The 13398-nt window shown below is 38.3% G+C and overlaps 1 protein-coding gene across 8 annotated transcripts in view; it reads left to right on the forward strand.

The window, feature by feature from the left end:
- Positions 1-698: 698 nt before the first annotated feature.
- kmt2cb (lysine (K)-specific methyltransferase 2Cb) overlaps positions 699-13398 on the forward strand; it is an 81210-nt gene continuing 68510 nt past the window's right edge. For all 8 annotated transcript variants that reach the window (XM_034304019.2, XM_034304023.2, XM_034304022.2 and 5 more), the window contains exons 1-2: positions 699-1463; positions 6215-6376. In XM_034304019.2, the coding sequence (XP_034159910.2) occupies positions 6216-6376 (161 nt within the window). In that variant the 5' untranslated portion in view covers positions 699-1463; position 6215. The remainder of the gene's footprint in view (positions 1464-6214; positions 6377-13398) is intronic.

Below are 13398 nucleotides of genomic sequence, written 5' to 3' on the forward strand. Positions count from 1 at the left end.
AACGTCAAACTTCTTCGCACGAGCTTGTGTTTCCGGTCTCCAGCGTTCGCAGAGCATTCGCACTCGTATGAAAGGAAATCAATAGAATGAAAAGTGTAGAGCGACCGCCCCTTCACTCCCACATTCCCGCCCATGTTCATGAAGCTCCACCCCCAGGAACTTAGGTGATCCTTAGAGTGTCTATAAATATGATCGAGTTTATTCAGCGACTTCATAAACTTTTGCGAAGGCCATGGCTTAATCCATTGTTTTTTTTAAAAAATCATGTTCTACATATCTTGTACAAGTAATGAGTAAAAAAAAATCAGCTATTGCACCTTTAAATAATTGTCCTGGTGTTGCTCTTTAACGAGCTTTTCGTGCAGATGGAGAAAGGGAAATAAATCCGTTCCGTGGATTCGCACCACATCTTCCAAACGTCCGTTAAAAAAAAAAAAAAAAAAAAAAAGGTCGCTTCACCTGCTGAGCGTTCCAGTATATCCCTCCGCAGGGTCAGTTTATTTTCTTGCGAAAATGTTTTTTCTTTCAACAGCTACTGTTGTTCCAGACAAGCACAGCGTATATATAATCATTTATCATAAATAATCAGTGAAAATAACATAATTGTTGACAGACATGAAAAACGAACTGCTTTTCGCTGAAACCGAGGAACTACTTTGCGGCGCTGTGGTGTCAGAATACAGAGGCGTGATGCGGCTGCACTCAAATATGGCTACCGTTGGAGTGCGAGCTACAACTTTAATATCTGTGTCTTATTAGCAATTTTTTTGAACGACACGATTTCTTTTGAACGGAATATTCGTTGGGAGATATTTCTTTTGATTGTGGGACGCGCTGAATTTGAAAACTGGATGGAAATTGAATCTATTTTGGATGTGTCTGTGTAAACAGTGGTGTCTATTTTTTTTTTTTTGTTCAAAATTGCCAGCTTGCCCAGCTTCAAAAACGGAATAATTTGGATTGAAGCTCGCGCTTTCTATGGTTTTGTTTGTTATTTTTCATGGAAATAAGGGTTTCTGCCACTGCCACGGGATTATATATCGCAAAAAATCGGCTTTTGGAGCCGAGCATCGTTGGGAAGAAAAGCCCAACAGCGCAGGGATGTAAAAACCCTGAAGGATTTCGCGATGTGGGGATGAATAAAGCGGAATAAAAACAAAACTGCACAACTCCAAATCAGCAGGGATTCCAATTAAGGGAATTGCTTTTCGGATATTTGGATGTTACCGTTCCATATTTGACCAAGATTTGGAGTATAAACTGGATTTTTCTTTCTCAAACCAGGAGTCTTAATGTCGACATAGTGGTCTATTCCCCCAACCCCCCTTCTCCTCCTCAACCTCCTCCTCCTCCTCCTCCTTCTTCTTCTTCTCCTCAGAAAACACTAAACAAAAAAAAGTGCTGTATGTCCTCAAACCGTTATTGACATGAAGGACATACATTTCTAGTGTTTTTAAAAAAAGGTAAGCGTACATATCCAGGCGAACAAATTGAAACCATTTGAAGTCGTTTTGTTGCTAGGTATCACGTTTCCCCTTCAATCTTCAAGCTAGCCTAGCTAACACGTCACCGGACAGTTTTTATTTATTTTCTCCTTCCCCTCTCTTTCTTTCAGGTTTTCGCCCCTTTTTCTCCTCTTCTTCAAGGAGTTTTTCACACCATGTCCTCACGAACATGTCTGAAAACCTCACTAACACCGTGTAGGGCAAATAAAACGCCTGGTTTTGACGTGTTAAATCGTAATAACCCCCGGGTTGATACTGTATCGTTGTCCAAGTTGGCCTGTGGTGATGATGCTAAGCTAGCAGTTAGCAAAACATTCTGGATTTATTAGGAATTATTTATAAGTTTTTTTTTTGTTGTTGTTGTGCCCAAAGAAATTGTGAACACACATGTCAGCAAAGGTCTTAAATCATTTCCAGGATAAAATTGACTCCTTCAGAGTGGAGAGGCTAGTCTCAAGAAAGAAAGAAAAAAAAAACCACCATTTGAGTCCCAGTACTTTGAGAAGTCAACCGGCTTTGGTGTGTTTCTTTATTAAAACGCAGTAAAGTCCAGTGTTAAATGGTGATATTTTTTTTTGTTCACAGAAACTGGACTTTAACTGTGTTTTAAATGCTTTTCCACCAGAACCAAGCTCCTGAGTCAGATGAACAAAGACTGGACATGCCCCCCTCATGTGAACCACTTTGCTTTGTGTTCAGTGCTTAAACAAAAGGCCTTCAGTTTTTCCCTCTTCTCGTTCCTGAACACTGAATAACTTCTGAACTGAAATAACTATCTTTTCCGTATGAGAACGATGACATTCGTTATACCTTATTATTATCAAATGATTTAAATGCGCTAACGTGAGTCTTACTAACTTCTCACTAACTGAATCGCCACCGTTGGTTGCACCCTGCTCCAAGTTCGTCTCAAATCCTGATTTGCTTTTCTTCCCTGGCTTTACATGGTGTGCAAATTGGTGGAACGTTACATCCACGTCTAGTAAATAACTGGAAGACCTTACGTCTTCAATTCGGGTGACGAACAGTGGCGTAGGAAGCTTGAAAAATGTATCAAGCCTTGGGCAAATGCGTCTTTTTTTATTTTATTTTTTTTTTAAATTTTAATGCACTCAACACATTCACTATGAAGAGTAGCAGATGAAAAGCTCCCAATGTTTGTCAACCATTCTTGGGATTCAGTGCGTGCTGAGTCATGAAAGTCACTGAACAGGACTAATCAAAGAGACACGGCGTTATCTGTGACTCTTTTTATACTAGTCACACAAAAGCCTTTGAGAATTCTTTGTTTTTGCGAGATGTTGGTCCTTAGTGCTAGCTGTAGGTAAGTGTCCTATTATGCGATGCACGCCGTGTCTCCTGTTTTGCAACATGTGTGAGATAGGCTACTGACGTAGCATCATAGATAGTGCGTGTCCATTGTTTTCACGCCCGGAGTGATCTGAGCATGTGAAGCGTAACTGTTTACTCATACTGAGAGAGGGATCCCGCATAATTCCTGGAAAGAAAGGCAACGTCGCATTGGCACCGTGCCTCATCAGCTGCACACACAGGTGGCCAGAGAGAATTGGATGAGCAATGATAGTGAACGATTGTTCAGTAATAAACGTTTCAGCCATATTTATCAATGTACGCTTCAAAACCCATGTGAGGCTGCCTAGCCAGGCCCAGCACTCATGCCTGCTGGATTTAAAAGCAAAAAGGCATTGTGAGAACAGGTAATTGAAGTTCCTCATTTTGGACAAAGCTGAAACAGGCGTCATGGTTGTTCTGTTTAATGAAGCAGCGCCATAACTGCTCAGATGAGAGAGGTCGGAGAACACGGCGGACACCACTAACATTTTGCCTGAGAATAATTTTCAGTACTGGTTTTTATTTGGATGAAATTAGTTTTGCAGAGAGGTGGAGTCTACTGTCATTTTATTTCAATTCTGATCAGCAACATAGGAGTTTTTCCCCCATTTTAAAAATAACTTGTTAAACAGTCAAAGTTTTCAGTATGTCGTTATAATGGATTGGCGATGTGGCAAAAAATAATGTTATCTATAAGTATCGCAATATATAAAATAATGGTATTGAGGTTCTGATTGGTCAAAAAGAATTCCTTCCTTGAGAAAAAATACTTTTTTCAACTCAGCCGTGGTCTGAGAATTTCTCGCTATTTAAATCATGATTAAAACACAAATCCAGTCACTGAAGTCGTGGCCTTGTTGACAGAAATGGTGACGTGAACATGACGAGCGTGTATTTTTGGATTACGGTCTCCCATTATTGCCTGGATTAGCATAAAACTGATTTAAAAAGTAATGTTTTCTTGTTTTGCTAATTATTGCAAAAATTGAGGACTGTTCTTAGGATCTCTAGAGCAAAGAATTGTACAATGTCGTCTTCTCAAACAATGGATTTTCCTCTTTCTTGGCATCTTTTGTCTGTGAAATCTGTATACTGGACCTCATATGCTTGAGCTCACCACTAAGACTTGCTTTTTGTACTACCAGTGAGATCTCGTCTAAAATAATATTAAACAACTGAAGTATTCAGGATGTTGTTATAATGGGTTGGCGATATGGCAGAAAATAACGTTATATATCACTGTACTTATAAACAAAATAATGAAATTATATTGAAATTCTATTTGGATTTTTTTTTTTTGGTCAAAAAGAATGAATGTTTTCAATGTGATATTGACAGGCAACACCGCTAAAGTTGTTGGATGGTTTACACAAAATTATTGACTATGCGTTTAAAATATTATAAAATAGCTGAAACTTTGTTGAGGATTTAAAATTTATGACTCAACATCTTAAAATTCCCGTATCTCAAGTATTTATTAAGGTTTATGAAACAGCGGAATGGTGTTTACGAAGTATTTGAATATACCTAATATTATAAATTATGTCATACACTTTTTACTACATGGTATTTTTTATTGAATGTTGTTATTAAAGTTTTTTATTAAGATAATTACATATAACTGGAAGCAAACTTAGTGATGGTAAAATTTTGTACTTGTAAAATAGAATTTCTACAAAAAATAGAATCTAAATATCAAATATATTATTGAACAGTTTTTTTTATATTGCATTAATGCTGTATTACTAGGAAATTGTTCGCAAGGCTGTATATCGTGATACGTATTTGAAATGGTAGAAATGCCTTCGAGAATCGTGATTTATTTATTTTTTTTTATCACATCTCCCACCCCAATACTCCAAGTGCCTGACAATATCACCGATATTCAGGGGAAAAAACATGTAATATCATAACTTCCAGCTCTGGTTTTGGAGCAATATACATTTTATTCAGATTTACTGTCAATCGTTGGCATTTTGTTTAACGCCAAATGGCGAGTTCATTTTACACAATCATAGTTTTACGTTTTCCCTGAAGCGATGAGGTTTGTTGGAATTCGCTGGAAATGATCGGTGATGAAGAACACCGAATGATGGCGAAGACCGTATCTATAAGTTCATAACGTCTAGCTCCATTTCACTGAAGTCACATGATCCCCAGGTCTGACGTTTGTGTTGGTGGGACCGTGCGAAGTTTCGTAGCGTGAATCCCATCCTCGGTCGATTTTGTAGCACCACAATGTTAACAAGGCAATAAATGTGGTAAATGCTGATGCGTTTGAAAGTTGTGTAGTGTCCACTAGTCCTCGCACCTGATAGTGACTCAGTCAGGACGTGTTCACACTCGAATTGAGTCAATTCCAGGCACCTTTTGGAGAAGAAGCTCATCGTCATCAATCATCAGTCCTCACTCATCGTAGCTTTTTTTTTTTTTTTTATACACTGAGTTCCTCTGTATTTCAATTTTGCTGAGTACACAAATTCTTTACAAAATGAATGTGACACATTTTTTTTTTCATAGTTAAGAAAGATTGCGAAGAACCGGTTTTATTTTTGCCAAACCTGAGTCAGCTGAAAACCATGATAAACCACGAGTCTTTACCATGATCAGTGGTTTGGATGAAGACTTACAGTCGAAGCTGCTCACTTTTGAGTTTTAATGTCTTGTTCACTGAATATATCAAAATCTCAGAAGAGCTTTTCCATTTTCATATGCAGACCAAAACATGCCTTTATCTGATGCTATAAAACAGAAAAATTCCAAATAAAGTGATAGGTTCAAATAATAATAAGTGCTTTGACCCATGCAGTGTTTATTCCCTTTGGCTGGATCCCTGGTGTGTTTTTCACTGCTGTGTGGTTCTTTGGTCAGGTGAGAACACACTCAGGCGATCAAACTGGGGCCCGAGAGCATCTGATTGAGGTGCCGCTTCCAAATGTGCTCACACGAGAATGGATTTGACTCTGAATCGATTCAGACACGCCGAGCTGCCAAACCGAGCCAAAGGAGAGAGCTGTAGTGCTGCGTGTTCTGATTATTTGGTCCAGCAAATACCCAAAAATAGAAACGTTTCTGTTTCCTTCTGACTCAGATTCGATAAACAGGAGTTCACTTGAGATGACCTGTGGACTGCTGTGTTTAAGTGCTGGATGTATCAGTTCCCATTAAATCCTGCTTCAGAAACAGCTTTCACATTGAAACTAATGTACCAAGCTGACTCAGGTTTGGAAAAAACCTGCCAGAAATGTAAAAGAAAACAACTTAATATGCTTCTCTAGTATCAGATATTAATAATAAACCATATGAACAACGATGGAATAAAGGTTCAACCGCATTCTTTCTTTTCTTTTTGTCAGAATGTCATCAGAGGAGAAGATTCTTGATTCCTCTGATAAAGGACCCTCGCCACCTGTGGGTGGATCTGTGGCCACGCCCACAGGAAGTCCCGCCCACAACGACAGGCGGCCCAGAGGCCGGCCTCGAAAGGATGCTGGATCCACACCCAGACAGAGGAAGAAGTGAGTGACTCTTTTTTTTTTTTTTTTTTTTTGCAGTAAACCTGGTTCTGTGATAAAGCAGTGTGGTTGTAGCGCTTGACTGAAGGAGCAACAGGCAAGAGAGGGGGATATTAATAAATAGAAGCTGATTAAGGTCCTGCCTACTTGTCCACTTATATACAGATATATATTTAAAACGTTTTTGTTATTCTCCCACCTACACGAAGAAAACTCCGTATCGCATACCTGAAAACGAAGCATTTCCAAAATGTCCTCCGTGCTGGAGAAATGTGAAAAATTCAGTTTTTTTTAAATAAACACTGACATCAAAGCATCAACCTGTGCATGCTCATTGTGGTTTTGCACATGTTATGACTCCGTTTATCGTGGCTGCTGATCAGGTTGTTACGTTGTGGTGTGTGATTCCTTATTTGATGATGTGTTTGTGGTTTAATTTCACTTTTCTGATGTTTTCTCTCATTTCGCTGTCTGGGCCGCTCAATACTCAGCTCTTACAGCTGGCTATGATGATGTCATCACATACTATATCAAAATACGCTTGTATGAAATGTTGTAGATATCGTGATAGATTATGATAACTTCTTGTGATTAAAAAATAATTAGAACACCGAATGGAACTGAATGGAAGTAGCTGATTTGATTTTTTTCTTTTCTTTTAGCATTTAAAAAAAATTCCCTTTCAGTGTTAAAATCTTTTTGTAGGCGTTATGTAAAAGTATCATCTAACACGGTTTAACTTTTAATGCAGCGTGTATGTAGTGTGTTAGCTAAATTATATATTGTGATGCACATCACGTAGCATACAAACGTTTTCAAGTATCGTGATTCTCGAGGCAGAGAAATTGCTATTCGAGAACTCGGTCTATGCTTGATAATGAGTTTGCCGTCAACAGCCAACACACAAGCACCAACGCAGCTCTGATCTCAAAACACGTGTGCAAAGTCTCTCTCTCTCTCTCTCTCTCTCTCTCTCACACACACACACACACACACACACACACACAGACTGCGCTGTGTGCGTCATGAGAGCATCGGTGAAAACGAAAATAGGCTATAGACTATATACTCAACTCTTACCGAATAAATTCAAACTTACCCCAAAATCATTCAGTATTTTGCAGAAGAATCAAGAAAGCCAGGTCTGGCATCAAATTAAATTAACCACATGGTTTTAAAAGATAGCGAGTGCTGGTACTGAACGTCTTAAGAACGGCGTCATTCCACTCAAGTTCTTCTCAAACGCTAGCTGAACCAGCAGGGCCTTTCTTCTGTGGAGCATTGCGTCTCTATGGTCCGAGAAAACGTCTCTCAGCGTGGAGAATGAATTCTCACACAGTGCTGCGGAGGCACCGAGTGTTAAGCCGTGTCAGTACTCTGAGCATTATGATCAGATGCGTGTGTGGTACTTTAAGAAGATGTGTGGAGTACAGTCCAGTTCCCCTCGATTGGCTGTGATTGTTTTTTTTTTTTTTTTTTTTTGTGAGCTGAAGAATTGTTTCGCATCGTCATACTCTACATGGATTATAGGCGATCGTGACAGGTCCGTAACATGCTTCACATGCTTTACATCAGGAAACGTATCACTTCCTGGATTTAGTGTAACAAATCCACCAGCCAGCTGTGAGCTTAGATCCATCTCACCAAGCAGCTAACTCTTCCACAGCTAACGTTAACTTCTTTACGCATGTCGCTTACGCTAGCAGGTGTATCATGGCTGCTCAGTGGTGGAGGCTCTTGCTCTTCAGAGGTGGCGTCAGTGGGCGCATTATTTACTTCCTCTTCAGTTGCTGGAGCTGGAGGAGGCTGAAGAGGCAGCACCGTGTAGCCATTTTCTCATATCTGTTTTTCTTTGTTAATGAGTGCGGTATGATAATCACTTGCTCTCGAAGGTATCAACGCTGTCTGACTTGCTCAGTTCACACGCTTATATGATGTCATAGATCAAGCACCACACCAATAACCACACTTCCCCAAATGTGACCTCACGTAAATGCGACAGACAGGGTATGTTTTTATTTTAGTGTTTTTCCTGATTTTTCCTAAGTCATTCAAAAACATTGATCTTCTTTTGGTTAAGCCGTTCCTTTGTTGATTTAGACGTATGCTTTGGGTCATTGTCGTGCAAAAAAGGTGAAATTCCTTTTCATCTTCAGCTTACTAGCAGGAATGTTTTGCACTAAAGTCGACTGGTATTTGTAGCTATTCATGATTCCCTCCACCTTAATAAAAGCCCCAGTTCTGACTGAAGAAAAGCAGCCCGAAAGCATGATGCTGCCACCACCATGCTTCATCGTGGGTATGGTGTGCTTTTGGTGATGTGCTTTTTTTTTCTTTTTTCTTTTTTTTTTTTTTTTTGCAGCAAACATACCTGCAGGAATTATGGAATTATTATACCTTTTGGAATTGTTCTCATCAAACCATAACACATTTTGCCACATGTTTTGGAGTGATTTAGTTGAGTTTGGATGTTTTTTGTGAACAAGTGCGTTTGTCTGGCCACCCTACCCCATAACCCAGACATGTGAAGAGATTGTTGTGACAATCTTGTGTATTGCGGAGAGTAATCAGTACTTGTCATATGTTCTTGCAGCTCCTTTAAAGTTGCTGTAGGTCTCTTGGCAGCCTCCCGGGTAAGATTTTGTCTTGTCCTTTTGTAAATTTCGGAGGGACGTCCTGTTCTTGGTGATGTCACTGTGGTGCTCCACTTGTTGATGATGGCCTTCACGGTGTTCCATGGTGCATATAATGTTTTGGAAATGCTTTTATACTCCTCTCCTGATTGCTGTCTTTCGACAGTGGGACCCTGTACATGCTTTGTAAGCTCTTTGCGGACCACGGCTTCAGCAGTCAGATGAAACCAAGAACATGTCAAGAAAATCCTACAGAAACAGCTGGTCTTTATTTGGGCTTAATCAGAATAATTTCATTGATGACAGCTGTGTGATAATTAGTTTTGAACATGAGATTTAATGTGATTGGTTCATTCTAAACACAGTCACGTCTTCATTTATTTAATTGGATGTGCACACTGATGCAACCTGGTTATTGTAGCTTTTTTTTTTTTTTTTTTTTTTTTTTTTTAATTTATCCCTAGAATTGATTGATCATTGAAAATTGAAAAAAGATTTTATAATTTCACACTGAGGGTGGGAAAAGTCGACATGATTTACCTTGGTTTCATTTCTCTACATCACAAAAACCTGCCGTTTTGGCAGGGGGTGTGTAGACTTTTTATATCCATTGTACATGGCTGTACGACTGTAATGACAAAGTTTGTCTCCACAATCTGGTCTTTTCTCACTGCAGCCGACATTCAGACCGGAAATTTTCCACAACAAATATAACATGTATGTTGTTGTGTCTGACATGATTGATTTAGATCAATAGAAAAACATGGAAGCGTTTGTTTTACCAGCTAATTTGACTTCAGTTCTAGTCTTTTAAAGATAATAGATAATAGTGCGTCAGGTTCTAGTCATTTGGTTATTACTAGTTTTAGTCTAGATTTAGCTGATGCAGAAATGAACAGGTTTTGCAAATTTCCCTGAAATGTTCTTTTTAAGTTCCCGAAAAACCTGTTTGCAATGGAAGCTCTTTGGTGATTAAGCTTGAAAGAGTGATGAATTGTTTGCCACATTTGTAGTATTTAAAAAAAGATATTTTAACTTCTGATAAAATGAACACAAAAGTGTTTGTTTTTTTTTTTTTTCGTTTTTTTTTTAAGGAGTTCAAGCTAAAACAAGGAATCATGTGAACGGAAAGTCTGTTTTCTGTTCATTTAAAATGATAAAACTATTTCTGTAGAGGTGAGCGGTATGCCAAACGTATCAATATCACGATTCTCGAAGGCATTTCTACGATTCACGATATGTATCACGATATGTACGTTTGCAAAAGAATTTCTCACCTATACAATAGGGTTTAGTTTAAAAACAATCCTGTATGAAAATGCTTTATATAATGTCAACGATAGTAAATGTACTTTTATTTTTTATATTTAAAAAGTTTTTTTTTTTTTTAAAGTAAAATTAAAAGCGTAGCCCTGCAAAGAAGTAAAAGATTTAAATCTGTAATTTTAAAAAAAGTCACAATTTAAAATATTAAGACACAATTTTATAGACTTTTAATATCACATCAAATCTTTACTGCCATTTATTGAAATATATATATATATATGTAGTCACAATGTCTTAGAAAAGCTGTGTGTGTGTTTGTGTGTGTATTATATATGTGAACACAGAATCTTAATTTCAATATTAAGCAAAAAATTGTGAATATCATTTTATACATCATCATACAATCCTAATATTCGTCTGTTTTCAAATCAGTTGGGCGTATTTGTTTGTCATTAAACCTTTAGCTATTTATATCCCCATTTACGAGGTCAAATTTAATCAGTTTAGACTCATTATTTCTTATCATTATTTATTAAACGATAGCTAGTTACATCGAATGTCTCAATTTATGTCTAATTTTTATGAAATTTTCTTATTAAAATACCAAAAACTCAGCTATTTTGAAAAAAAGTTTAAGTTGAGAAAACACTGTTGCTAGGCAACTGGAAAATCCAGAGGATCCACTGAGCATTACCTGGCTAATAGCTGCGATTAACGATTTAGCTAGCTAGCAAGTAGCTGTGACTGTGGAAATGAGACAAAACGATCAACATTTCACTAAAATGTTTTGATAAATTACTAAGAAAACAAACTCTACGACTAAAATTACGCTATTGTTGCACTTCAGATCTAACTTTGCTAATTTAACCTGCGAGTACTGAGAAATGTCAACATCGTGTTACGATACGTGAAATTTTTTTATACTGAATATTCTCGCAAGTGCAGCGAGCACACTAAAGTACCAGAAGCGTTTTAATAAAGAAGTCTTGTTGGTTGATATTTTGTTTTACTTTATTAAGTATTAGCAGTGTTAAGAGAAATTTGGTTCTGAAAGTGTAACAGTTAAATGACTAATGAAATAAACATGAATTAATTGTAACTTATAGCTAGCGGTCTGGTGTTTAACGTTTGTATCTCGCTATGTTTTGTGAATTCGCTGGTTAGCTGATTAACTAGCATGCTGCTAGATAAGCATCAGTAGTGTTAAATGATAACGTTTTCTTTTCCGGGACATGTTTTCGATTTGTTTATTCGTTAGAATGTACTCTGAAAAGTGCTTCTAGCAAACAGTAACATTTAGGATATAGCCTTTGTTGGATTTCGGAGTGATTAAAGATTAAATAAATGAAATGTTTTATTCCTGTGAGACACAGTGCTCACGTCTGACAGCTGTTATTAACCGCCGCGGCCTTCAGCCTCTCCAGCTCTCTGCAGAATGGATCATCCGGTCGATTTATAGGAGCCCATTTGCAGAAGCTGCTCTTAGGATTAAAGCTGAACTCGGTCCAGCATGCGAGGGTATTAATTGGACGATAATCGTTTCTGATTTCTTCATCTTCTCGGTATTTAGAGGAGAGCCGGCATTGTGTCTCCGATGGCAACCGAGCCAAGGATTCGTAATTGAATTCGTATTACCTGCTAAGGTCAAACAGTCGTTCTCTCACCAACCTCTCTTTCTGCTCTCTCGGGAAGTTAATACGACAAAAAAAAAAAAAAAAACACAGCTTGTCTTCTTTCGTTATGGCAAAACCACAAAGCGTAAACTACTCCAGAAAACGTAAAGATGCAGCTTTACCTCTGACTGTTACAAAGCGCTGACACTGGAGAGTCTTTCCATAAACGTTAAACAAACGTCTCTTTACCATGGAGGAAACGTCATCCCATCAACCATTACGCACTTTTTGTTACTATAGAAACAATAACGTGTTAGAACGAGCGCATTAATATAAACCTGTGTTACTGTCAGAGCTGCGGTTATAGAATATTAATCAACACCTTCTGACCAATCAGAGTACAGAACTCAGCAGCGCTGTGGTGTAAAACTTCCGCCTCATTTCCTATTCAGATATATTTAGATTTTTTCACGTCACTTTAATCAGCACGCTCCAGTCCATGTGAAACTCCACTCCAGGTTTTCTTCTGTATCCGTGAGCCGGCACTACTTTATTCTCTCTCTCTCTCTCTCTCTCTCTCTCTCTCTCTCTCTCTTTCTCTCTCTCTTTACACACACACACACACACAGGGTTGATGGGGATAAGTTATAGGCGTTTGGGGGGTTGGGTACTGAATCTAAAGGCGAGTGCATGCACGGTTTTCAGTTCACACTCGCGTATAACACGTCACGCTTTCAGATTGACGTGTGGCGATGATCAGTGACGTGTCTGTGGTTTAAAATGAGCTGAATTTGGAGAACACTTGGTAGATAGGCGTCATTTCTGCGACAGGGTCTAAATGTGATGCTTCCAAGTTTAAGGAAAATTTTCTTCTAAAGACAAACGTATGAATATGTGGATATATATATAAATTATATACTGGAGCGACAAGGCTAATGCGGCTAACAAATAAAGAGCACTTATAGCTACCAGTTTAACACACTATATAGTCATATTAACTCGTTTTCTTACTTTCAGTTCATCTGGTGAAGCGTGAACGCTGTTTCTCGAGTTTTCGCACATCGTGTAGAAGCTATCTAAAGCTATCCGAGTTACATGATCGGTTCAACTTTTCATGTTACTACCGTAACGTTCGTTATGGACAGCGGAACAGACGGAACTCCTTATCGATATTTGCTGATGAGTAAAACCGGAATTTCACAGGACCGGAGCGCTATAATTAGTTTCTAATTGAAGCGTAATCATCATGAAAAACGTACGTCGCGTCCCAGCGTGAACGTCTAAAAATCTTCGTTATGCGAGAACGCGGAAGTTTCTGTGTGATGACGCATCAGTAATGCCGCTCTTCTCCGCTTAAGTGTTGATAGCGAAGGAAAACAATAAATTGTTGAATCTACGATGTTATTTCCATTTTGCAAACCTGCGTACACAAAAGTGACGTAGGAAATTTGCGTACTCAATCTACGTTTTGGGAAGTAAATCTACAATGTGAAAGCAAACCTGCGATTATGAG

The sequence above is a fragment of the Pangasianodon hypophthalmus genome, chromosome 4 (genome assembly GCF_027358585.1).
Source record: "Pangasianodon hypophthalmus isolate fPanHyp1 chromosome 4, fPanHyp1.pri, whole genome shotgun sequence".
NCBI lineage: Eukaryota > Metazoa > Chordata > Actinopteri > Siluriformes > Pangasiidae > Pangasianodon > Pangasianodon hypophthalmus.